The following is a 27,653-nucleotide window of genomic DNA, read 5'->3' as shown; positions in this document are numbered from 1 at the left end:
TTATTTGAGTGACTTGCGTAATTTTTATTACGTGATTTTGTCAATTGTATGAGTGATTTGTAAAGTTTCTTCTTTTAAGTGATTTGTGAGTGAGTGTTGTAAATTAATTTTCGGTAGTTTTTCTTGAGTGTCGATTTTGATTTTGACATTCCTTTTATAATTTAGAAAGGGAAGGGGGGCAAAATAGGCATTTCAAAAGAGGACACCATTGCCCCCCTTCCTTTATATAATAGAGATAAGTTTATTAAAAGGTTAATGCTTAATAGTATTGTTTAATGGTTAATAGGAATTAATGACTAAATGTGAATCTTTTTGTAATATCCTTAAAAGTTAAACTTGATTAACATTAATAAGCTAATTAAATTGCTTAAAGTTTACTTATCAAAAAAAAATTGTTTAAAGTTTATATTTAAGGTTATCATAAAACTTAATTACTCCTTTAAATTATTGAAATAAAATGAAATCAAGTCTTTAATAAAAATAAACTAAGTCAGATCGGTTGTAGATGTTATTTTTAGTGGAAAAGCTAGGGAACTTATATTAAATCAATGTCCACCAAAGTAGTGATACTTAGGGGAAAGAAACCAAACCATACAATCTCCATGTTACTAGGACACTCCACACGAGCTAACAGGTGGGCAACAACATTACCCGCTCGTTTAACATGAGAAAAAGAAAAACAAGCAAAGTTCCCAACTACACTAGAAATATCATCATAGACTCGAAAAATAGGGGCCACACCAACAACTTTGTTCTTCATTGTATTGACAATCGTGCTTGCGTCACCTTCAAAAACCAAATTATCATAACCGAATCGAGCATACACCTCCACAACATATCTAACAACCATAGCTTCAGCCAACATCACCTCACATTTTGCCGCGACACGATTAGTAGCTAAGAACACCACTTTGCCATCACTATTCCGCATAACAACACCCATACCAACCTCCCCATTACCACTCACATGTGCATCAAAATTAACTTTCAAACAACCCACGACAGGTGGAAACCAACTAGTCGAGCTCGCACCACTCCCAACCCAAATTTTATTATGAAATATACTTAAAATTCATGAAACATGATAAATCAAAGTGAAAGACGGATCTTGCAGTATTTCTATTATGTTGGTCGTACACGTTCCCTTATGATATATGGCGGTCACCTTCTCTTGGGGGACAATCGTCTCCCATGACACTCAAATTTTGTTATGCCACTTTATGTTGGGGACAATCGTCTCCCATGACACTCATTAATGATCTCTCGTGGCATCCATACTTTTCCTGATGACCACTTTTCCCTGATTATCATGGCTTTTCTGATTGTCCCTCTTTTATGGACACTCAAAACTCTGGTGACCTTTCTTCAAAAGTATTTAACTTAATTATGTAACAATATTCAAGGGTATGATTAATTAACTACTGCTGAGAACGACATATTGTCTAACTGAGAAAACAAAACCGCATTGGATGAGTTCTCGTCACATCTGATCTTCTTTCTATGCAATTGGACGATTTGGCTTTGTCAAGGCGAGTGTTAACCACTGTTAGTCATAAAAGGCATTATATGTATGTATTTTTACTAACTAAAAGGTATATATTGAATTTTGAAAAGTCGGGTTATATAGTTAATAAAAAAAATTGTCGTAGGTATATCATGAAAAAATCGTATATAATAACTCTTTTTTTCTTATAGAGTGACCCTTTATACTTATAAAGTAATCTTTTTTAGGAAACAACGTAATATGGTATTATCATAATGTTATTATAAGATAGTGTTACGTAGGACTTACTACGAGTAAAATAGTATACCCGCCATTTATTTGTGGACAAAAGGACAATTCGTGCGAGTTAAGGCATCGTCACACCAATCTTTTTTTTCCCTTGTTTTGCTCTTATAATGCAACAAAAAAATCTTATTCAATTTCTCTGTAGGGTTCCATCACTTTGAAGATAGGCACTATGAAAGATAACAAGACCTGCATGATTTCTCACGCACAACCCCTCTAATCTCTGCAAAAATGTTTTCTAGTGTTGTCTTAGTTTTTTAGTGGTACTTAGGTTACTCAATCTTGAAGGATTTGCAATTGGGTTGAATAGCAAATTGCTATCAAACAATGTCTTCACCCTAAAAATTGGAATTGGCTCAAGTGCTAAACTTTTCCATCTTCTCTAATAAAGTCTAGAGTTTAAATCCTACCTAAGTATTTACTCGGGATTTAAGAGAAGAAGGGGGTTGCGGGGTGTCTAACTTGTAATGAGCCTCTGGATATATGCGCGTACAAGGGCATTTAAGAGAATTTCTTCTTACTTTTTTTTAAATATGTCATTAATTTTTTTACCACGACTTTCCACCGCTATATTTATAATATCATAGTCATGTGAAATCTTGTTGAATTCATGTCAATGTGTATTTTTTTCGAATTTTTTTTGTTAATAAATAATTAAATATATTTTAATATTTATGGTTCAAGTTGTGCATCGAAGACCTTGAAAACTCACGTGTTGTATTATTCGTGGAGCGGAGGAAGTATATGATATTATTACTTATTAGGTAGTGGTTCACAATTATTATTTTGGGCTCTCTCCTCACAACCTAAATGTTTTAAAAGCTCCCTTCTAACAAAAAATTCTATCTGTAAACTTTGAATTTTCAAATCAAAAATCAGCAATTTGACAACTTCATCACCCATTGATTCCCAGAAATCCCAATAGCTTAAAACTCTAAGTCTCTAATAATTCCAAGCTTAAACTCAAATCCTTTTCTAATTGTTTTATGGATAATCACTTAATCAACCCAATTTATCATCTTTGACAATTTGTCAGACTCTTCAATCAATACATGGGACCATATGCATATGAATTATGAGAATGAGACCTGCGGCTGTCTCTTTCTTACACTAAATGACATACCTTTAGACCTATAGTATTTACCATTGATGTTTTGGTTTATTAATCTCCTACCAAAATTCTAACATAGAGAATAAACATAATACTTATAAAGTTATAAGCCAAATTCCTGTGTTTTTAACCAAAGTTTTTGGTACTTCAACATGTCAACTCAAAGTTGTTCTTTTAGTACAAAACTTTGGGTTGTTTTAGTGATTCTTGGCAGTTCATTGATCTTGTTTTCGCTCTTTTTCGATCAGCGAACTTCCTATCAAATCGAAAGATCTGCAAGAAAATTTCTGCTTCAATCATCTGATCAGACTCAAAACTATGTAAAGTTTGGTAGCTCAAAGGAAGTAAATGAAACTGAGGTAAAAACACTTCATGCTGTCACACATAATTCTACTCCAACTGGGCCTAACCCACTTCATAATTGATTGGGTTTTCATCAATTTGCTAAGTTTTTATAGAAAATTTACCAGTTTTTGTCTTGATGTTACAGTATGTATGTTGATAGAGTATACAAATACAAGTCAATGTTTTTGCTCTTTCTGGGTTGTTTAATATATGTTCACATTCTGACATATGTTATCTATTTTTATCAGTTTTTGTTCTGTATATGAGACAGTTCGTTCTATGCATCTTTATACAACTTCAATTATTGACCTGAGAGTTGTTTACTGTAGAGATCTCTGAACCAATATAATGGTTAAAGTATGAGTGAATCAGATATGAGAGCAAAGTATTTTAGCCATAGGATTCAACAAAGAGTTGTAATGAACTACTGATGGCTAGGATAGATCATCTTGAGAAAGGCCTAATCACCAATAGTTAGAGTACCAATTGAAAGATCTTATAGTACTATTACAAGATTCAAAATACATATGAAAGATTCATAATACCAAAAATCTTGTAGTAGCACCTATGTATACAATAAAGAACCAAAATTTGGTATTCTTTAGTACTAGAAAATGTTCCTAATAGAGAATATATTAACTTTTCTCCTTGTAGGTTTATTCACATATATTCTTTATCAATTCCAATGATAATTCTAGTACTAATACCTTAACAAAGTTGTATATATGGTACTATTAGCATCTAAACATGGACACGGGTCGGGCTGGGTTGAATCCGGGCCAATTAGCTGATCGATCCGGTCCAGTTCAGGTTTCCATCCTTGTGCAGGCCCGTCAATTCCTTTGAGTTTCGGTCTTACGCACATAAGGCAAGACGCAGCACCTAGCACTTTATTTTCTTCTTTTATTGATTGATTGCGCCTAAAATTCCTTTCAGGGTTGGATCTTCTCAAACCTGAACCAGTTCAGGGCTCGGTCCGGTTCAGATTTGGTTCACTGGTCCAATATATTTTTGTAAATGGAAAAGTATTTTGATTTTTAAATTTTAATTGCACATGCACTAGTATTTACAATAAGTAATTTTCGATACCTTCCATGTACGCTAGTGTTATTAATAAGTAGGCCGAGTTGAAGAACTTTTATGCATATTTAGAACTGGTTTAACGGTTCGATTCAAGGTTGAGGACGGTTTACGATGCGTTTCGCGTTGAGTGCGGTTCACGGTCTGTTTCGGGGCTAGAGTCGGGCCGATTTCTTCCGCCATCAATTGGGCCACGAGAACCCTTATGTTTGTGCGGTTTCGGTCTGGTTCTGGTTCAGGCCCAATCATCTGACGGTCCGGTCCTCTCCGATTTTCTTGAAGGTTAGTTCAAGATTGGGTTTTGTTTTGTGTATCCAATGACCACCTCTATTAGCATCTATCAAAGATTAAAATAGACTCTAATTTTTATGTGTTTGAGCATTGCTCACATGACCTCAAACTTGCAATTTAAATAGATTGATTTGAGTTCCCTAGTAAATTTATGATAATAAAGGACCACGGTCGATATCAAAAAACACTAGGTAATAGAAAATATAATGTATAGTATATACAAAATAATATTCATCAAAGAGAATTATATCTCTAAAATAATAATAGATTATTGTGAAACATATACTAGTATACATTTGTGCCACTTTAGATGAAAATGAAGTTTAAATTTGAAAAATCTTAAACAATTAACTTCTTACATACCTGTCAAAAAAAAAAAAAAAAACTTCTTACATCTAGACAAAACCATCAATTGACTTTCCAATGATTTGAAAATGGAAAGGAAGCAAACTCTATGTGTCACACAATAGAAAATAACTCAATCTAATAGTAAGATAATCTCAATGCACAATTTTGTCCTTTAGGTGGCATTTAAATTGTAACCTGATTAGCTTGATTCATTTCTAATTGGAGTTTAAAGCTTGATTAGATGTTTTTTTTCATAGAATAAGAAGTAACATATACGAAAGTCCAAGCACATAAGACTTGTAACCACCCATATTTACAATATTTTCTATAACAACTGCCAGACAACGACACGTATGTACTTTGACATCTTCATGATTTGTCTTAAAGTATAAACTTCTTTTGAACAGATAATAATAAGGATTATGCCAACTAATACCAGTGTTTAAGCGAGGATATACTAGAAAAATACTTGTTTGGAATTTTCTGGACTTGAACATGACATAATTTTTAACAAAAAGTACTTGGAAAAAAAATGGAACACCGGTTCATGTTTTGGACTTGAGATGTCATCTTCATCATGTTCCTTTTTATATGGTATTAAATACTTGAACATCACCCTTATAGTCCCCAATATATATGTAAAGAAACTCTATTTTTCACATTTCAAACTATATATATGTATTTTTAGTAATTTAAAACTTTATTTATTTTTAAAAATAATAACATGATACTCAATTAATAAACGCGAGAAATGACATTTAATAAGGACGCCAAATGTTGCGATCTCATGTGCTACTTTAATACAATACTATTGTAAATATTTCTTCTATAAATGAATCTTTCTTTGGATAAGTTTATTATAAATGAATCTTGTTTTGAAGTATTTTTCAAATACTTTCCGATGTTACAAAAGTCATAAATTTTCAGAATATATATTAAAACTTATAATCGACTTATTACTATGCTAAAGTTTATTATTGTAACCCAAACTCTATTTCTTCTTATCTTACACTATATGTATGTATTTGTGGTCATTTGAAACTCTTATTTTCAAAAAAAAACATGACATGTTACGTAGTAAGCGCGATAAATTATGTCTAGTAAGGACTACAATGATCACAAGCTTAATATGTGCAAGTTTCTCAAAATAGATATGCTTGCTGGGGGAGGTGGCAAACAAATGGTTCATTATGTTAATTGAAATTTAAATTATGTTTTGATGATGAGTTATTTGGTATAATCTAATTTAAATGTTGTGAAACTATTGGGTCAGACCGTCTGATTCAATAGGTTCCGTCGGACGGGCTGAGCCCAACTTAACGCGCGCGGGCTTTTTTTCATTTGTTTTTTTGTCTGTTTACTTTGTTAATTTTTTTGCTTTGATTGTGATGGATGTTGTTGTCATTAGTAGCTGTATTGATTTCATTTAATTAAGTGTTTTTTCAGGTGGTATTGTTGTTTTATCATTTCGTAGTGTTTATGTTGTTTTTCATTTTATTTGTTTTGTTGTTTCATTTAGATATGTATTTCTTTCATTTTATTATGTTTTTGTTTCAGTTGATGCTGTCTTTGTTTCATTTACATATTTTTTTTGGTGTGTTTTAATTGTTGTTTTGTATCATTCACATATGTTTTGCTTTCATTTGATGTTGTTTTTCTTTCATTTAGACATTTCTATCTTTCATTTGGTATTGTTGATTTTGTTTTTCTTTGATTTTTTGATGTTTTAAGTTGATTATTGTATTCTTTCAGTTGATTCTTGTATTTTTTCAGTTGGTGTGTAAATTCTTTCAGATTGTTATTGAATTGCTTAATTTGTTTATTTGGTTTGTTTAATGATTCATGTGATTTTTTATGTGTTTAAGTTGTTTAGTATTTAGCTTCTAGCTTATTTGGTATTTACATATTACTACCTTTCTTTTGGTAATGGTGTATTTGTTTTCAGTTGGTGTGTTTATTTGGTAATAGTGTATTTGTTTTCGGTGGATTTTGTTTTTCTTTGATTTTTTAATGTTTTCAGTTGATTATTGTATTTTTTCAGTTGATTCTTGTATTCTTTCAGTTGTTGTGTAAATTCTGTCAGTTGTTTTCTGTGTGTGACGTCCGACGAAAATGGTTTGTCAGACGAGTCTCACACAATACCATCTTTTAAATGTAAGTAATCATTAATTCATGAGTTCGTGTTGATCTATCTCTAATTCGAATCAAAACGAAGATAGCTAGCTAGTATTATGCACTATTCGAGTAAGAAACAAAAGCTGGTTAGTATTTAGCTCGTACATAATCGTTGTTGACAAATTCAAAATTGCAAACTCAATTCTAATTCGTCTATAATATATAGTACTTTAATGAATTAAAGTCAAACATTTGATTGATGGGAAAAACTTAGATCAATCATTTATCCTCCAAGAAAGCATCAATCATGCATTCATGCATGTACCTTATGATATGGTTCTACATAAGTATTTCATTAAATTAACAACTTACTACGTGTACTAATAATGCATTCAGTCCAATTTGACGACAACGTAACGCAACAAATCTTATATAACAGCCTACAAAAGCATGCATTAATTTACTAATCTTCCTAATTTCCAAAACATTCTCCTTCCTAGCTTCTTCCTGATTGCCTCCATGATAAAACAAAAAACTTCATTGATTTACACTTTCACATTTACATTCATATTAGTATTGCTCCTGCATTTTTCGAGAGGCAACCGCGATAATTTCATGAACAATGAGCATAGATTGCATACAGTTTCGCGTAGGAGATCGATCCCAGGAGGTCCAAATCCGCTTCACAATTGATAAGAAAACTTGAAAGTTGGGCTCCATTTGATAGGGCGTAAAACGTTTTCTTGAAAATTGTTTTCCTCTATTTTCAGTTCTACATTGTTTGGTTGGCAAAGGAGTGTAAAATTATTTTCCCTTGGAGTAAAATTACACTCTCAATGATAGAAAACCATTTTCCCTTCAAAATGAAGGGAAAACTGTTTTTCTTGTCGCTCTTATACACTCCTCTCACTACCTCCTTACTTTCCCTTTCATATTTCTTTCACTTTCATTATTTTTCTTACATGGAACCAAGCAATGGAAAACTAATTTTGGAATTGTGTTTTTCATTGTAAATTATTTTCCATGAAAATCATTTTACACTGAAAACGTTTTACGCCCTACCAATGCAAACGGATCCTTGATTGCTACTTTTTGTTTAATGAAAGTTGATGGTCATGGACTCATGGATCATGATCGATCTTCAACAACAGTTTATTTGCAGCTTTATGTAGCGAAAATTTAGTGTTAAAGCAACAATGTTAAGTAGTGTTGCAATTTTTGGCTGATTTGCTGTCTAGTTATTTTCTTTAATATTCATACGTTCTTATGTATAAAATACAAACATGCATGACTGGGTTATGTGTGGTATTCTTGTATTCCCGGAAGATTCTTTGTACAAGGGTGTAATTAATTAGTTCGCATATAAATGTACGTTGATCATATAGTTTTATTAATTGTGCTCCACAAAGACATTCAAATCCTTTTCATCTACAAGTATTCAAATTGATGGGGCCTCCCTTTTTGGAATTGGTAACAAGCTTATGAGTAGGGGTGAAAGTTATTCGGATAAAATCCAAAATCCAATCCAATCCAATCCGAATTAGTAATTCGGATTTGAAATGTGTTCGGATTGGATTCGGATTAAGATTTTTGGAAAATTTGGATCTTCGGATCGGATTGGATTGAGGGTAATTGGATCCAAAAATCCAATATAACCAAATACTAATATGTCTTGTATTATGTATCTTGATTGGGCTTAAGTGCTTAACTATTTTTTTTCTAAAAAGAAGCATAGTCCATAGCTTAGTAGGCGTAGCACTTCCACCCTTCCCCTAGAATCCTAACAAAACTTAATTCCTCATTTCCTAAATCTACTAGGCTACCGTTGTGCTTGATTTATTTCATCGAGAAACTAGAGTTTTAAAAAAATCGGATTTTCGGATCGGATCCAATTTAGAGTATGAAAATTCGGATTGGATTGGATCGGATTCAAACTCAAATTGGTTTGGATTCAGATTGGAAAATTAAAATCCAAATTTTGTTCGGATCGGATTGGATTAGGCCCTAATCCAAACCGTACACCGAACTTTCACCCCTACTTATGAGACCTCCCATTCGGATAACTTGATGGAGGAAATTTCATCACGTACAATATTGGTAGAATTTCATGTTATAATCAATTGATAATAGGTTGAGTAACTCGTTAAATTTATAGTTCATGTCAATTATCCTCCTCTTCCATCTCTAATATGTCAATTAAACTCTCACATGTTACCGTCATTTCAATATAGTAGTAAAGTGACTAACATGTTAGACATTTAGGACCATATAAGAGAACGAACCCGTGTCTTTTCAGCTTCATCTCCTCCTTTTAGACTCCCTATCAAAACCCTAAACCTTCCGGCTTCCCTTGAGACGGTGACGACCGCGCTTCTCTCTTCGGGCGTGCGCTGACGCAGGGTCAACATCCCTTCCCGATGCTTTTCGTTTCATCTTTTTCACTCCCTTCCCTAAGCTAGTTTCTCTTTCTTATTTCAATTTCCAAAATTCCTCTCTCAATTAGTTTTCTCCAATTAGAATTTAAATCAAAATTCTCAAGGCGTAACTATCATAATTCCCCTTCTTTGGAGTGGTTGGGTTGCTGTTGGGGGATTTCACGTGGTATTTCCGTGGACATTTTTGAGAGGCTGGTCAATTTGGAGTTTAAGTATGAGAATTCAAATCCAAGGTAAGGTTTTTCAATGGAGTTAAGCAATGGTTTTTTCAAAAAAAAAATTGGTGAGTTCTTTAAGAATAAAAAAAGGTGGACTAATTATCCGATCAAGTTAATTGAATGGTTTCCCATATCCTAAATGGTTGCTCAAAGTTGATTGAATTCAAATACTCTAAACGACGCGACGTGGTCATCTTTGGTGGAAAATTCAATCTGGTTTTAATAGATGGGGTTGGTATTTGAAGCTAAGTGTTGAGATTAATGGTGTTTTGTATTCAATTTTTGTCCCTGTCATGATTGTTGCTAATCCTTGGAGGAATTTTGTCAATGTCTTTCTTCAAGTTGCTCAAGAGGAGTTGAAGCAACCTGATGTTGTTGTTGTTGGAGTCACTCAAAGAGTCTGTTTATTGGAGTCTTTTGTTATGTTTGGTAGAGGAACTTTATCTTTCTCTCATGATAGTGAGTTCAAGTTAGAAGTGGGTGCTTTACTGAAGTGGGAAAATCTGCAAATTGGTTCCAGTTTTGAGTTAGAGGGTGAGGGTGGATATGTTAAGGAGCAAAATGTCTCTTGTGATTATATTGCTTTGTTGAGCAGTGATCATATTATTAATGTTAGTAGTACCAATGAGAAGGTGTCTCCAATTCCAGAGAGGTTGTTGGAGTGTGTTGGTTTAGATAGCGATGCCAATATCCTTTTATCTGCAAATGAGATGTTTATATCAATGAAAAATCATATTCTGATGATAGAAATAAGGTTTCTTTGTGCTAATGGAAATGTTTAGAATGTAGTTTCCGCGGATGATGTTAGTAATGGTTCAATTTTTGTTGTTTGAATCAAATTCGAGTAATGTTGTGCCAAGTTCTCCTTTTCATCGGACAAAGAAGAAAAATCAATGTCAATTACTTCGCCATTTAGGACTCCATCATAACTTGGAGAAGAATGATCAATCTCAAATTCTTCATCATCCTGAGTTCCATCATATAATGGAGAAGAGAAATGGGGTCCAAGTAGTAAAGAGAGGGTGTAGTAACTAGTAAGAGATATCCTAGTGGCTAGCTAGTATGGTGTTCATGTCATTAAAAATATTTTATGGGTTTTTTGAGCTCTTAGATGTTTCATTTATGTTGTCCTGAGCTTCCTAGCTTTGTGGTGGTCGTTAATGTTGGGTGTTGTTGCTTGTGTATGGAATTGGTAGGAGTGTGTTGTTTATCTTGTTCTAGTGCTCATGTTATTTCGGGGTTGTTGTCGTTTTGGAATTGTTTGGATGTAGATGTTGGTTATCTTTGTCATGATAGTAGGGGTGTGTAGTCTTGGTGTTTTGATGTTGCTCATAACTCTAATTTGAGTTTTTTATGAAATGAAATAAATTAAAAAAAAAAATATGTTAGACATTTACTTTCTTTAAAACAAATGGCTCACTTTTACAAGTGCCATTATAAAGCCTTGCATTGCAAATTTTTATCATCAATATATCAAATTTGTCTGAAAATGTAGGGTCTTGAACTCAATTTACATATTGAATTTTAAATATTAGTTGAAACGAGAGCTAAAATTGGCTTAATATGAAAATGAACCTATAATAAAATTGAACGTAACTAGTGTTAAACCGACTTTATCGATTTGCTAATCTAAGAAAGATTTTCCATGAAAAAACAATTTCTATAGAAACAATTGCATTTTCAAGAGAAAATACAATTATGAATTCCTTACAGAAAAAAGGTTGGAGAAATAGGAAAAATGTTTTTTGACGCGTTTTCTTTTAGAATATAAACGTGGTACAACCAGCCTACTACCTATCATTTTAGCTAGGAAGGAGATCGAAATGAGCTGGAGTAAGTTGTGTGTGTTTATGTTGCTTTTTTTGTTTGGAATTGTTGTCACAAAAAATTATTTTCCTATCCTCAAAAAAGCAATGAACTACTTCCTCCATAATTAAATAAGTGCAGTATTTGCATAGTGTTTACTATTCACAGTTTAATTAAACTTTAATTAGCTTTGGTGATTTAAATTTTAGGGAAAACATAGTCATGTGGGATCTTGTTAGATTCGTCTAAATGTGAATTTTTTTTATATCAACTTTTTATAATTTTTACTTATTGATAATCGAAAATATTAATGGTTAAAATAATGCATTGGCAAACGTGAAAACAAGAAGCCTTGCACTTATTTAGAAACAGAGAAAGTATTATCGACCTCTAGTTAAACCATATACAAGAAACTCCAAAATTCACTTTTCTAAAAAATATCCATCTCAAGTTAAGCTTCTTTAATTACCCTTTCATGTAACATGTAATAGCTTTCTTTTTTCCTTTGATAAGACAGCTACAAGTGAACTAATCCTCGCCTATTCACCTAACACTATGGTCCAAATCCTAATTGTAGACTGTAGTGCCTGTTACTGTTGTTGAGCTGAATTAGGAAACTACTATATCTCTATATGCGCATTTGCAACTTGTGCAAACAGTTGAGATGGCCTACTGCTATAATGTGTGCATATATATGCAAATTGAAGACAACGTATTGATAAATCACATTTCTGTTCATCAAATGACTACAAGGCTACTAATAATGTTTAAGAAGACGAACATATTACTCCCTCGGTTTTTATTTACTTTTTTTTGTGAATCCTATGCAGTTTTTCGAAATCTATTTTTGGATCCGACTAATCCGGATTCGAGCCGGGTCAGGCCCCAATAGGGGAAAGCTATTCCAGCACACACGGCTGCGTTTTCAAAGCTCGAAGCCGAAACCTTTGGTTAAGCTAGAACAACTCCCTTGTCAGTTGATCTAAGCATGTGGTAAGATGAACAACTCCCTCTGGTTAAGTACTAGGCCTCTGGGGGAGTAGCCCTGTGCGAGGGCAGTCCAAAGGATATTTATTCATCTTACCATAAATTCCCAAAAGGAAGTCAAAAAATATATATTATTATATATTAGTCTATTAGAAAGTACTAATAGAAAAAGAAATGGGTCACATAAGACACGTTTAAGGAAGGCATTATGGTTGAAGAAATCAAACACGACAATTGGCAAGCAAGACATAATACACAAACTTTGGCGCACCCCTGAGTTGATGAGATTATATTGATCGAGCGAGGAACACGAGAGAAAGAAGTTGCAAAAGATAGTGGAGCAACGATGCTCTTGTCTTTCCTTGGAACTTAAACTCTTTATTTTCTTTGACAAAAGAATTTTGATAAAAAGAGAAAGAGTATGATAAATTTGATATAACTGGAAGTCGTCTAAGACAATTCAGTACGGAGAAGGAGATTTCGGTCCATATATATACAAGTTTAAAGGAGGTTCCATACTAAAATTAATTGGCAATAATAGGAGTAGCTCCTCTCGCTTATATTGTGATACTTTCTTCAATGTGGGACAACTCACATATGCACAACATTCGTGGGGTAGTGAGTGAGAGATATTCTGTGTGATCTGGTACTAAGAGTTTGGTACCATCCACGTGTGATATCAACTCTCTTGGTGTTCTATAAAACTGCTCAATTATCTGTCACTAAAACAAACAAAAAAAATACTATAAAAAGGAAAAAAACAAACAGGGCACCTGATCAAAGTGAGTGAACTAAAGAGAGTGAGTGAGTAAGTAAGTGGAATTTTTTGAGTTAAACAAACTTGAGTTTTTAGCGGTGTTCCTAAGTTTTAGACAGAAATAAGCATAAAAGTGGGAAGAAATTTATGAGATTTAAGTGATTTAGTGAGTGAGTTTATTGTAAATTTATCCAAGAAAAAAACAAAGAAATTATGGGAGAACAGATTAGGAGTGAAGAATGGCTGCCAGAAGGATGGAAGATTGAGATCAGAGTTAGAAAAAGTGGCAAAAAAGATAGAGTAAACTTTAAATTCTAAATCTCCATTTTTTAAGTTCTTGTTAATTTCAATGCTTATAATATGTGACCATTTTTTTTGTTGTTGTTAGATTTAGTTATTTTAGATACATGCATTAATGCTTCATTTATTTTATGGGTGTTTTTTTTGTTGATATAAAGATAGTTTTTTTTACAGGATTAGTGAGAACTAATAGCTGCATGCAATAGAGTTTAGATGATGATTAATAGTATTCCAGCATTGAAATGGATAATGTGTTTTAGAAGAACTGATATATAGTAAATTAAATGAATATGTGGTGTAATGGAATAGTAATTAAGCCACTAAACTAGTTACATAACATTTAGACCAGGATCACTTGACTGACATTTTGTATCTCTGTTTCTCTCATGATTCTTTGTTGTTCAAGTGTAATTAGTCCAAGAAATTACTGGTACTTAGAACGAAGCATAGAAATTCGGGTTATCTTGTTGAATTTGTCTCAATGTTCGCTTTTATTCATACATGATTAAAGATATAGATGGTCAAAAATGTGTCTTGGACACCAAAATAGAAACTATGTAAGCCAATATGGAACAAATGGAGTACAGAAAAAGGTTTAGTGATTCTAACATATGTAAATTGTTACTTTCAGTGTTTCATGTCTATTTTTGTTTGGGTAAATTAGCAAGTTACTGTTTTAGCATGATCATAATCATCTTATCTCATATTGAGAAGATTAGAGGCACATTTTGTAGGTCTATGGACTAGTATATTCTATTTTGCCTTTTACTGGGCTCCTGAGTTCATCAGCAAAATCTAATGTAAGCATCTTTTCATTTTTCAGTACTACACTGATCCTGTAAATGGGTATATATTCCGGTCTCTAAAGGACATTGATCGATATCTTCTATCAGGAAAGTTAGGAAAGCATGTAACCAAGAACAAACCGAAAGGCTTAGACAGCGACAGCACGGAAATGATTTCTATTCAGCATACTGTAAGTATGCTAATTAGCAACTTTGATGTCCACAATATACGATATTGATGTATGTTTATTAGGGAGTACCATTAAGTTCTGGATTAGAGTAGATTTTATTGTTACTTATATTTGTAAGTATATTAATTGTGTTGATTCTTTGCTGTTGAGAAAGGATGTACCAAAAAAGAAGAAATCGATCAAGTCGAATGGAGGCAAAAAGGTAATTTTCTCCCTTGGAAAACTTATTGCTATGGTGCTACTAGATGTTGCAGTCAACACTTACAGATTTCACATTTCTGTACTAGTTATGTGAAACTGCTGCTCAAGGACTGAAAAAAGACAAGAGCAAACCTGAGAGAGAAAGAGCCGGAGCTAAAGACTCGGAGGAGATAGAGAAGAAAACGATCAGTAGATCTTCGAAAGGAGGGAGAAGTACTTCTAGACAAAGGAGGAGAAGAGATTCCACTCCTTTCTTTATACTTGATCCAGATCACTGTATGCTATTAAAATAAGAAAAAAATTGGCTGCTAGAGGTGGCCACAGGGCCAGGTCAACCTGAGCCACCAGGGCCAGTTTGGGATCGGGTCACGTAGGTCAGGCCTGGGCACATCCTGGCCTGTACCATTCCACGGTCGAGCTTCTAGCTCACCACCTGGTCCGCCTGGCCAATGTTGACCCAACCTGTTTAACCCAATTAATTTTGCGCCAAATTTTTCAGTGACCCATCTACCTGCATAACATAGCTTACTAAGCTTAGTGTCTATTGCAATCATGTAACTTCTTGACCCGGCCCAGCCAGTGGCCACCTCTAGCTTACAAATTGTGCATAAAACAATCAAAATGTGGTGAATAATCAAATGTTTGCTTTGGTGTTGCAGGTGAAGACAGCAGCGGACTCAGCATTCCGAATCTATCAGAAATCATAGATTCAATGCTCAAGGAAAAGGATGGAGCTAAAACAGTCTATCTTTCTGCTCCAGCCATTGGATCCCTTCTTGGAGAAAAACTGTCAGACACCTGGACTAATAACAGCAACAAGAAGCCTAAGTTTGCTGTCAACATATGCAAAGACAATGGTATAAACTCCAACAAGCAGTCTTGTATGCCTTCTGATTCCCTTGTAAAGAATGAAGATTGGGAGTCCAGAAGCGTTACAAGGCCTTATCATCTGGAGCCATTCCCACTAGAGTGCAGCAATATGAGCATTACTGAGAGTAAGCCAAAGGAAGAAGGCCAGGAATGCCCGGGTTTTGTGGATTTGTTCGATGATCCATGCATCGATTTTGCGATAAAAACTCTCACTGGCAACAGTTCTTTGGGCGTTTAAGAGGTTGCTACTTCGAGCTTTCAAACACTTAGGTATAATACAATGTGGAGGAAAGAAAATGTAAGGAAGATCTTTCATTTGAAAGAATAGGATCTTTGGTTTGGTTTCGTTCCTTTGATCATTAAATTTTCCAAGTAACACTAGTTAGAACTTAGGATGTAACTTCTTTCATTCTCTTGTAACATGTTAATGAATAATGACAATATATCAAACAGTAACTATGTTGTAATAGTCTAATAGATGTACCTGATATCAGGTGTGTATTAACTGCAATAAACTTCTGTAATAGATGTATCTGATGTTTTTTTGTTTTTGAGGGGATGTATCTGATGTTAATTGTTCTGTAAATGAGTGAATAGAAGCTTAAGAATCCTTGAACCCAAGCCCTTTGGTTTGGTATGTTCTGATTCAACTACATCAAAGACAATAAAATAAGCTATTACAATTTTTTTTTTTTTTTTTTTTTTTTTAACAAAGAAAGAAAAGACTAGGGTGGATCCCAAGATTTGGGCCACCCTAAAGCATCCTTCCGGATGATTAAAGCAAAGGGTAAATCAGGAACATCAAACCAATAAGTTGTGTTAACCGTTGCATGACCCCGATGAGCCATCCAGTCCGCCGCCGCATTAGCTTCCCTGAAATCATGACGAATTAGAACATCATCAAAACCCGAAATATCCTTATCTGCATCTAGAATAATGGAATAGATATTCCAAGGAACTTTCCAAATCTTTCTTATTGCATTAATCACCACCAAGTTATCACCTTCAAGAACAAATTTAGAGATACCCAAAGATTTTGCCCCTCTAATGGCTTCTCGCATACCTTTAGCCTCAGCCATAAGAATAGAATCCGAAGTATCTAAACAACCAGCCCCACAGAGACTAACATGACCATCGCCATCTCGGATAACAAAACCAAAAGAAGCCTGACCAGACGAAAGTTTAGAGCCATCAAAATTAACTTTATAGTACCCTGCAGGCGGCGGGGACCAAGCAACCTTATCTCTAATAGCTTTACCAATACAATGCTTACCAGACAAACTAAGAGCCGTATCAATAACTGAAGTCTCCTTCCTTTCCATATTAAGATTTTTAACATAGTTTCTGATCATCAAGCTCGCCTTTACAGGAGAGGACAACTCTTGACGGAAAACCACCCATTTCGAGTATACCAGATAAACCACCAGACAATAGTAATATAACCCAGCTGCTGCAATGAGAAAGTAGATTTGAGATGCTGTAAGTGATCCATAAAAGCCACGTCCCTCCCAATGACAGAGGGGGGCCCAATTCCAGATGTCATGCAATCCTCAAACACATCTATTACAAAGGGGCAATTAGAAAAGAGATGAGCTGCATCTTCCGAATGAAAATTACAAAAACAACATTCCAAAGGTAAGAAGACCTTACTAATCTCAAGCCTTTTCTTCGTAGGAAGACCATTCTGGCAATTTTCCAGAGGAAAAATTTAATCTTAGGAGGGACCGTGAGTTGCCATATCCACTGGAAAGAACACGTTTCAACTGAGTTTAGATGTAAACCCTGAATTAGGTCCACTCCTGATCTGACAGTATAACATCCATCCGGGGATAGACCCCACACCCTTTTATCTTGCATTCTGTTACTAGGTAAATAGTAATCAGCAATACGTACACATATATCAGGGGGAACATACCTACTCAAAAGACCTTTATCCCATCTGCCTTCTTGAGAAATGAACTGGCTAACTTTAAACTGCTCAGTACCCCTGGGAATAGAACAAATTTCCGAAATCGGATGGGGAAAAATCCAGTTGTCAAACCAAAAGGAAATTTTCTCACCATCTCCAACTATCCACCTCAACCCTTTTTAAAACAACTACGCAGGCCCATCAGCTTCCTCCACTGCCAAGAAACATTAGCCTTAAGCTTATATTGAAATAGATCATCATTCTTAAGATATTTTCTCGTCACTAATTTCACCCAAAGATTTTCCGGAGCATCTATTATTTTCCAAAGAAGCTTAAACTGCAAAGCATTATTATTAGTCTTAGCTTTCCTTAGCCCTAATCCCCCAATTTTTGGGTAAACAATCTTATCCCAACCTATCAAATTTGAGACTTGACATCCGATGCTTTATTCCAAAAAAAATTCCTATAACACTTATCAAGCGATGATAGGACTGTAGGAGGCAAAGAGAAGCTCTGCATTTGGTAATTTGCTTTGGTTGCTAGATTAGATTGAATTAGGACTGTTCTCCCTGCTTGGAGAGAGAGTTACTCTCCATTTGGACAACTGAGAAGACCTTCTCTTGAATATCTGCAAAGGAGCATTTTTACTTTGGTGTCAATTATAGGGCAGCCCAGATATTTCCCAAGAGAAAAAGACTTTTCCATCTGTAAAATTTCCGAGAAATTCCTAGACACAATTTCTGAAACATTTTGGGTGCATTGAAAAGCAGATTTATGAAAATTGACAAGCTGGCCTGACATTACACAATATTTATCTAGAATATCTCTAATTATACGACAGCTATCCTCAGACGCTTTAGCAAAAATCATTGTATCGTCAGCAAAGGTTAGAAAAGGAATTTTAATTCTAGAATGTCCTAAAGTAACCCCAATAGATCTCGATCCCCCAAGACTGGCTTGCTGTAACTGACGAGCTAGCATTTCAGCACATAAAATAAATAAATATGGGGAAAGAGGGTCGCCTTGTCGGATACCCCTTTGAGGAGAGAAAGACTCCCCAAGAATCCCATTCACCAAAACTGAAAAAGTTACTGTTGTTATACATTGTTTAATCCATTCTATCCATTTTGAACAAAATCCCAGTTTTTCTAGAGTAGCAAACACAAAATTCCATTCTAATCGATCATAAGCTTTTTCCATATCCAACTTGATTGCTAACCAACCAGTTGCTCCTTTTTTGTTTTTAAAAGAATGGAAAACTTCATGAGCTAGAAGCACATTATCCTGGATCAACCTTTCAGGAACAAAGGCACCTTGTAAGGGGTGAATAATTTTTCCCATCACAACTTTCAATCTATTAGCCATGATCTTGGAGATTATTTTGTAAATCGTTGAGCACAAACTAATAGGTCTAAAATGGTTTGGGTTCGATGGATTATCAATTTTCGGGATAAGCGTTATGAAAGTGTGGTTTATTCTCTTTTAGGATTTTGCCTGAATGGAAAAAAGCTTTAACAGCTCGGACAATGAGTTTCCTACAAGAGACCAATACTTCTGGAAGAAGAAAGGGGAAACCCGTCCGGTCTGGAGATTTATCAGGAGCTAAATCAAAAGTGCTTCTTTAATATCATCAAAGAGACTTCTCGGCATAGGAACTCATTATCTTCAAGAGAGATAATTTCTTCCAGTACTGAATCATTATCTATCGAAAGAGCACCTAGAATTGGACATAAAGCGTTGTTTAAAAGCACTAGATATACATTCCTCTATACGAAGAGGATGAGTGAATATTTCCCCTTGGGGCCCTACAATAGAGTTTACAAGGTTACGATTCCGTCTTATAGTAGCACACGAATGATAGTATTTGGTATTAGCATCACTAAATTTTATATGATTTGATTTAGCTTTTACTTTCCAGAAAACGTCTTGAAAATGTAAGAGCTTAACCTGTTTTGCTAAAAAATTTTCTTGTCTAGCAATAAGAATAGGACAATCTCCATTCTGAACTAGATCACATTGAATAGATTTTAGCCTAGATTCCACACTTCTAAGTTGTCTAAATATATTACCAAAACGCGTAGTAGCCCATGTCTTAGCCCTACTTTTGAGTAGTTTACATTTCTTAATCAAACAATACATATGTGAACCCGAGAACCGGGTACACCATGTTTTCTTGATTAAACAGTCAAAGTCCTTGCGAGTGGTCCATAGTTTGTTAAATTTGAACGGAGGAGCTTTTCTACCATTACTACACTTTATACTCAAAGATACTTGGCAATGGTCGGATGAAGTGAAAATATGGTTAAAAAGTTTCGAATTAGGGAAAAGATTCAACCAATCAAGACTTACAACTCCTTTATCTATACGCTCAAAAATATTATTCGGGCCGTGTACTTTTTTCCGCCAAGTATACGAATTCCCTTCAAAGGGGAGTTCAAGACAATCAATATCAGAGAAAAGAGAATTCATAATAGAGAGTCTAGAAAATCTAAAAGGTGAGCCTCCTAATTTATCAGCTTGGGCACTTAATTCATTAAAATCACCCAAAATAATAAAGGGAGAAGATAGAGATAATAAAAACAACTTTAACTCCTCCAAAATTGCTGTTTGAGAGTATGATTTGGGGGGGCATAGATAAAAATTGCCACAAATTTACAATCCATTGATAAAATATCAATATTACACGCAATAAATCTTTCAGATTTGAAGAGAATAGATAAAGAGAACGGATTGCTAGGGTTATCTTTCCACATTAACCACATTCCCCCTGCTAAACCTAAGGAAGGGATAAAATCACCATGTTGATACCCACAATGGCGCAATGTCCCTTCCCCAGGAGGGAGTTGTATTTTCGTTTCACATAACATCATTACATGAGTATGGTTAGCTATACTAAAGTCCTTAACCTCTTCCATTGCTAAATGACGTTTACAACCTCGGATATTCCAAAAACTAAAATTCATAAATATATTATTAACATAAACCTTCCATACTTATTCTTTGCAACTAGCTGCCAGCATAAATGGTAGCGAATAATGATAGCCAACCACTTGACCTCAACCAGAGACAAGTCTTTCAGCTCATTACCAGAAAAGGAACCAAGACATGGGAAACTAATTATAATCTTTGTAGTTAGGATGCAGGAGGTGAACTGAGAGGCAGGACGCCCTCGCTCTTTCGGGCAGGGGAGGCAGGCAGAAACCTGCTAGCAAAAAAAACTCGCAACTTATCTTGTGAAAAATCATAACTACATAAGCCATACCAAGCTAAAGAGAAATAATCGCCAACCAATCTTACAAAAATACATAAAAAACTACCCACGTCACAGCCTCGATTAATAGTCAGGATTATAAAAATAGAAGCCAAATAAAGAAACTTCCCAAAAACTGAATTCACACAAGGCAGATTGCCATAACCTTGAATACTTAGATTGAACAGCATTGAAACATAAATAAGAAGAACCTGCTTTAGGAAATCAAACACCTGGATGACAGAGGGAACAAAAATAGGGGAGCAACCTACTAAGTATGGGAAACCAGCCCTCCAATGCCATATCAACCACCAGAACATTAGAGGAGAGGGTTCCCATAGCATTACAGAACCTGAAATAATTACAAACCAAAAAACTTCGATTACAGCTAATGCAAAATGATCTAAAAACTCCCTATTGAACCAGCTAACCCTCAATATAAAAACATTAGAAATAGTCATCCCAAAAAATTATACCCACGCAAACAGACATATAAGCTCTAGTTTTCTTCAGAACTGAAGAGGCACTGTCATCCTCATTATTGCCTTTTCTCCTCTTGGCGGCACTTGAAAGAGAGGTGGGTTCCATAGGGAGCTCCTGCTCAACACCCAAGGCATTGATATGCTTGACAATAGAACTTGCTGAATCAATAGAGTGGAAAGAAGACTCATGGATAGCAGTAAATACAGCACCAGCTTTCTCATCCTCAGGAAGAATCATAGTATCATTTTCAATATCAGACTCAAACATAGCAAATCCATATGACTGGTCCTCCACATGCATCAGAGGACCAAATTGATTATGCTGCACAAACTCACCTGGATAAAGAACTTGCAAAGGGACAGGAGACAAGCCACTGTCAGCAGCCAAGGGTGGAGCAAAAACAGCACCTACACCCTCACCAACCTTAGAAACAGGATACTCTAATAAGGCTGCCTGAAAACCTTCAGAGGAGGGCAAAATAGGAGGGGAAGCCAACTTTTCAGAATCATCATCAGAAACACTATCAGACCCATACTGGGGCAGAGGCAAACACAATTGCTTTGCCTTTACCTTTACCATGCACTGGAGCAACAGAAGTATTAAAATAATTGTCTGTTTCTTTAAACTTAATACCAACCTCTTTTTTCTTTGCCACTTTTGAAATAGACTTAGCAAAGCCACCATACTTTTTAGGGACAGAATGAGAACCATGATTTCTATGCACTGACTTAGGCTTAGCTTGCACCACATTGGCTTCCACAGCCCTGGTAGCAAGGTGAACTTGCCTAGAAGCCAGAGATATCATCTCAGCTAAGCACTTTTGCTTTGGACTTTTCAAAAGAGATACAGTAACCTCCTTCTTAGGAGCATGAAGTAAAGGACAAGCATCAATAGAGTGATCCTCAAAACCACAAAAAGAACAACCCACACTAAAATCTTCATACCAAATCACATAACCACATTTCTTACCATCAGCTCGAGACAATTCAGCATATTCAAGCAGGGGTTCAGTAATATCAACACGAATACAGGCTCTAGCAAATCTGATTTTATTTCTCAAAAGAGAATTAGCATCCAACTTAACCAACACACCCACATTATTAGCTGCAAATAGATTTGAAAGAGACTCTACATTCAAGAGTTCAGTGGGAAACCTAGGGATGCGAACCCAAAGGTCAACCCACTTAATTTCTTCCAAGAAAGGGTCAAAGTTAGGGCGCCATGCCTGAAGAACAAACAAGTCACCTTGGACATGCCAAGGTCTATCAGCCCACACTAAAGCCAAATCATTAGGGTTAGCAAATTTAAGAAGAATCCAATGATTTCCCATCTCTAAAAAATCAATATCACCATGCACAAATTTCCATTCAGATTTTGTACGTGAAATAATAGTACGAACATCAAGAGGTTCACCTAACATGTTACCAATCAAACAGGATTTAGTAAGTTCTTTGATGTCTTGCTGTACTTGAGCAAGCTCATCCACAACCACTGCCTTAGGAAAGGCAGCATCAAAGGGAGGGTCTTGAGAGACAGACCCAGCAATACCTTCAGAAACCAGTCTCTTTGAGGGTGAACTGTCATCAAGTACTCTAGGGGAAACCAAAGAAGAGTCCTCAGTTCCCTTAGAGTTTCCTGACTCCAGAACAGCCTCTTTAAAATTCATACTCATAAAAGCTAACCAAAACAATTTAAGAGAAACTAAAGAGGACGGAGAGATAATAGTCTTAAATACTAGAACTTGAAAAGAGAAAACTGAAAAGGATGATGAAAAAACACATACCGTTAACTCCTTTATATAGAACCTCCTTTGCAAACGAACTAAAGGAAGGATCTTAACACAAAATTTACCAAAGACACTTACCATCACCATTAATGCTAGGTTTTCGGTCTGAGCATAAATTCTGAAGACTTGATGAGCAGCACGCCAAAAAACCAAATGATTTAAGGGGAAACAGCCACCCGCAATGAATGACAACACAGAGGAGACCCTCCTAAACTCACCCTTCACTCCACTCACCTGCCACACATTAAATGCCCCAAATACTGATTTCCAATAAAAACCCCCAATTCTAAGAGAAAACCCTAGCTCAACTGAAATTAGAGCCAAATAACCACAGCCAGGCTGTAAATCATCATTAAAAGCTATAGAAAAGCACTCTAATTGCACGCTAACCCTACAATTATAGGGTAGAAGATGATTATTACTGCTACTAGCAGAAACTTTAATAGCCTTAAGCAAACCAATTGGATAAATTACCCAACACGAAAGGAGAACCGTACTATTGAGATGACAATAGAGACAAAAGAACTGAGAAGAAGTTCTTAATTTACAGCAGAAAAGGGAGATGACCAAATTCTGAAGAGGCTTTTTCTGAAGAACTAGGGTTTCTCGGGGGGGCTTTGGGGGTTTCAATCGCCTTTTTTCTCTCTTCCTCTTTCTAGCTTTCTCTCTCATCTTTTTTTTTTTTATTTTAGACATTTTAGACATTAATAAAACATAACTAAATCTATTAGGAGAAAATGTCTAAAGTGATTATGTTGTCAGTTCTACTCAGAATCTCAGATGTTGTAAGTTCTACTCCACAACATCATGTCCAACTTGCCACCACCTAAAATTAGCATCACAATTTTCCTTAACATCAGTGACCGATGACCATGCATTATTTACTATTAAATAAAATAAAATGTTATAATGTAATATGTTGTTGGATTCGTCTCAATTTATATTTTCATAAAATCATATTTTTATATCATCTAATACACAATTAAGGATACTAATAGTCAAAATAATGCATCGACAAACGTGAAAAGTCAAAGTGTGACGAGTGAAAAGAAGCAGAGGAATATGACAGGATTCATGTCATTTGATGAAATCTTCACATGCATTGTGAAGGATGAAAGTTGAAAAGCTAGTTATCCAAAATCTGTCCAAAATGAGGACTTTGAACGAAACTTTTCTTTATTAGCGACACAAAATTTGTCAAAACCAATATAATTATTATGTATTTTGCTTAATTTTTTATATATATGTTTCACAAGAGGGGATTCAACTATTATCCATTTTTCTTATAAGTCACAAGAGTTCATTTATCCTGTCATCAAGGGCTTTCATTTGAGCAATAACCTCCTCAAATTGATCTTCTGTCGTGAGTTGCTCCATCCTCTTTCTACAGTCTGCCATCTCCTTCATGAATATTCGAATTTCTTGCGCCCCCAAGCACTCATGTTTCAAGAGGTGTGGGAAATTTTTGAGCAAAGATCACCTCCTCCTCTCCACGCACTACCAACAATGTCTCCATAATTTTCATCCCCCAACCCCATCTCTTCAAAACGAAATAATCTACATATTTTCCTCCTCTTTTTCGCTTCAACATTGCCTTTTAAACACAACAAGATCGAAAGATGATCCGACTTACGTTTGGACAAATGAGTAACAAACGAACCTGCGAAAATTGTTGCCGCCACATTGGAGTAGCAAAAAATCTATCAAGTCGTTCTTGAATATTATACTCACCCCCTCTATTGTTTTTCCAAGTATAAATTCATGCCCAATGTAACCCAAATCTTCGAAATTGCATTCTCTACAGCTTGTCTTAGGATTTCTGCATGTTCAACCCAAAAATCCTTGCCACCTTTTTTTTCACTAGACATCATCATCAAATTGAAATCCCTCCACAAAGTCATGGTTCATGTTGATCTTCTTGAAGTTGTGCTAACAATAAGCCGGTTTTATACTTTTGATATGAGGTGATCATGGGCCGGGCCGGGCCGGGTTCGGGCCGGGCCGTGTTCGGGCCGGGCCGGGTTCGGGCCGGGCCGTGTTCGGGCCGGGCCGGGGCCAAAAAAAATTGCCCATTGACCGGGCCGGGCCTGGCCTAAGTTCGGGCCGAATTTTTGTGTCCAAAGCCCGCTATTTCGGGCCGGGCTTTTGCGGGCCAAAACGGGCCGGGCCAAAAAATAGACTAAAAAGGCGTTTTTAGCTTGCCCAAAGCCCGCCCAAAAACAAAAAAAAAACGACCGGGTCGGGCCCGGCCCGCGGGCCGAAAAATTCTGCCCAAAACCCGGCCCAAAAACGGGCCGGGCCAGCGGGCCGGGCCAAAATGATCACCTCTACTTTTGATCTTCCTCCGGATGTCCATACACACCTGTGAATCGTCACTTCTCATACTAACTAGAATTAAGCCACACATCAATATGGTTCGTCGAATAAGACGTCACGCAAACCTCCACCATGTCTCCCCATAGCAAAGCAAGCCCTCCTCTCCTTTTCCTTTCTTTTCCCACACAGTCCACTGCTACCATGTTTTTCATTTTTATTTTTTGTTTTATTTGTCCATCTCACCCACCTTTAGCCTTGTTTCAGATAAGAACACCATTTGGGGATGTCCAAGTTGTACTATGCGTTTCAACGCATTTATTGCAGGAACATTCCCTAAGCCCCTATAATTCCATGAAAGGATGTACATCATTGGTCATCGAGGGCCCAGGAGGTGGGGCTCGCCAATTCATACTCAGCCGTATCCACAACTCGTTTCTTCACTACGACAAGACCACCCTCCTCCTTTCTGTCACCATTGCCATTTTTTCCCACTCCACTCTCCTCCTTCTCTTGTGCCAAAACCCTTGGTTTATCTCGGGGAAATTTCCTCCACTTTCGCCTCTAAACACTAACCCCCCTAATCTGTCATTTCAATACCAAAATTATTATTGCGCCCTACCACCTCTACTACCCCTAGCTTCTCTTTCCGCTTCACTATCATACCATCTTCCCCCTTATTCTTTCCATCCCCCTCTCCCTCAAGGCCTTCAGTACTCATTTTCTTCCCTACATCCCCTAATACTATACTCCCAGCCACTACTTTCACACTCCTCGCTTCACTTTCTCCACTAGGCTGCTCAACGTGGTTCGCAACGGGCCTAATATTATTTTGGTCTATCTCTCTCTCCACAACACCTGAGAGAGAGGATGTTGGTTCTTTTGTAGTCTAAAACTGAATCAAGGCCTCTTCTGAACGAGGCTGGACATCAACATATCCCTCCATCATTGAACTCTTTTGAGCATCATTAAGGGTCACTCTCTTCTCTACTCCTCCACTTACGTACTTATCCTCTGCTTGACCCACCCCCTCCCTGCTTAGAGGTGCCCCCAAAGGATAGGTGTTTCATCGCAAGAAAGCTTTCATTTCATCCGACATCTTAACTCTACCCTTATGCGGCGAAGCACGTAACTTAGTACCCCATTGTTTTTCAACGTTATTACCTTCCTCTTTTTCCTCTTGGCAGTCGCACTCTATATGTCCTATCACCCCCCACAATCATCGTAAACACGGACAATCTTTCATACTTGATCTCCACCATTACCACCCCTCCTTCCTTCGTTTTGATTTTTTGAATTCGACGAAGTGGTTTTGTTACGTCGATCAAAACTTTAAACCTAGCCGACATGTCCCATGCCACACCATCAGACTCCACTTCAAGAACAACCCCAATATTGTCTCCAATTACCCTCACAAATTTCTCCAATATGTTATTCAATGGGAAATTATACAGTCGAAGCCAAAACGGGCATCGATTTAGGGCTATATTTGATGGTTGTACACTACCTTCGATTTCCTCTAACATCACTAAATTATTATCAGAATTCCAAGGTCAATTTGGATAACAAAATGTCTATTCTCAATTTGGTGGAAGAGTGCACCTTTTGAGATTGTCCATATTTGATTCAACGTTTTCATTAGGGCTTCAAATTAAAATTAAATGATCTACAAGTAATCACTTTTCCTACCAACGCAAGATTAATCGACTCATTTGTTGACTCCTCTTGAATTCCTCCCAATTCCACCACCAAATCTTCATCTTCCGTTATTTTTCATACTCGAGACACAATCAATCAAATGATCAGCCATTAAGACTGATCCAGATCCCAAGAGAGATTAACGAGGTTGGCTGTCGAGACTCACACTTAGAGGTGGGCATGGGTAGGGCTAGCACGCGGGTCGGGCCGGCACGAGCCCGCTCAAGTCGGGCCCGACCCGTTGTCCGCTACGTGGACCACGGACATGTCACGTTCAAGAAATTTCATTTCAAGCCCGCAGCGGCACGGACCCGTCTAGATGGCCCGCGGGTCGAACACTCTTTTCCTTTGTTTTTTAGCCTAAAACTGTCAAAAATCCAAAAAAAACAACATAAAACACGGGCCAACCCGTAGGAGGCACGAGCCGACGGGCGTGGACCGAGCCATGGACAAAATCTGAAAATTTCAGTCCCGACCCGCCACTCACGGGCTTGGGCCCATCCCGCCATTTCCCCAAGCCCGCGGGCCTGGCCCATGCCCAAGTCTACTCACACTGAAACCCTATCCTTCCTAGAGAAAGACTCA

At 36.4% G+C, this 27,653-nt stretch overlaps 1 protein-coding gene and 1 long non-coding RNA gene across 2 annotated transcripts; both read left to right on the top strand.

The window, feature by feature from the left end:
- Positions 1-2,096: 2,096 nt before the first annotated feature.
- Positions 2,097-6,807, top strand: LOC130590885 (uncharacterized). The gene is made up of 2 exons (XR_008968641.1): positions 2,097-3,259; positions 4,182-6,807. It is a non-coding gene; the product is annotated as an uncharacterized LOC130590885 (long non-coding RNA).
- A 5,613-nt stretch (positions 6,808-12,420) lies between these two features.
- On the top strand, positions 12,421-16,180 carry LOC104906467 (uncharacterized). Its single transcript, XM_010695223.4, has 5 exons — positions 12,421-13,582; positions 14,406-14,558; positions 14,713-14,760; positions 14,846-15,035; positions 15,419-16,180. Exons 1-5 carry the CDS (start codon positions 13,496-13,498, stop codon positions 15,865-15,867), a joined length of 927 nt encoding a protein of 308 aa, XP_010693525.1. The 5' UTR covers positions 12,421-13,495; the 3' UTR covers positions 15,868-16,180.
- The last annotated feature ends 11,473 nt before the right edge of the window (positions 16,181-27,653 follow it).

The sequence above is a fragment of the Beta vulgaris genome, chromosome 3, assembly GCF_026745355.1.
Source record: "Beta vulgaris subsp. vulgaris cultivar EL10 chromosome 3, EL10.2, whole genome shotgun sequence".
Taxonomy (NCBI): domain Eukaryota; kingdom Viridiplantae; phylum Streptophyta; class Magnoliopsida; order Caryophyllales; family Amaranthaceae; genus Beta; species Beta vulgaris.
Note: the sequence above shows the minus strand (reverse complement) of the source record. Positions and strands in the feature narration are given on the sequence as shown.

Excerpts from the sequence above, each read along its gene's own strand:
- LOC104906467 (XM_010695223.4), top strand. The coding sequence starts at position 13,496 with ATGGGAGAACAGATTAGGAGTGAAGAATGGCTGCCAGAAGGATGGAAG. Across the intron at positions 13,583-14,405 it reads AAAGTGGCAAAAAAGATAGA|TACTACACTGATCCTGTAAA; the intron begins GTAAACTTTAAA and ends TTCATTTTTCAG. Across the intron at positions 14,761-14,845 it reads AGTCGAATGGAGGCAAAAAG|TTATGTGAAACTGCTGCTCA; the intron begins GTAATTTTCTCC and ends TTTCTGTACTAG.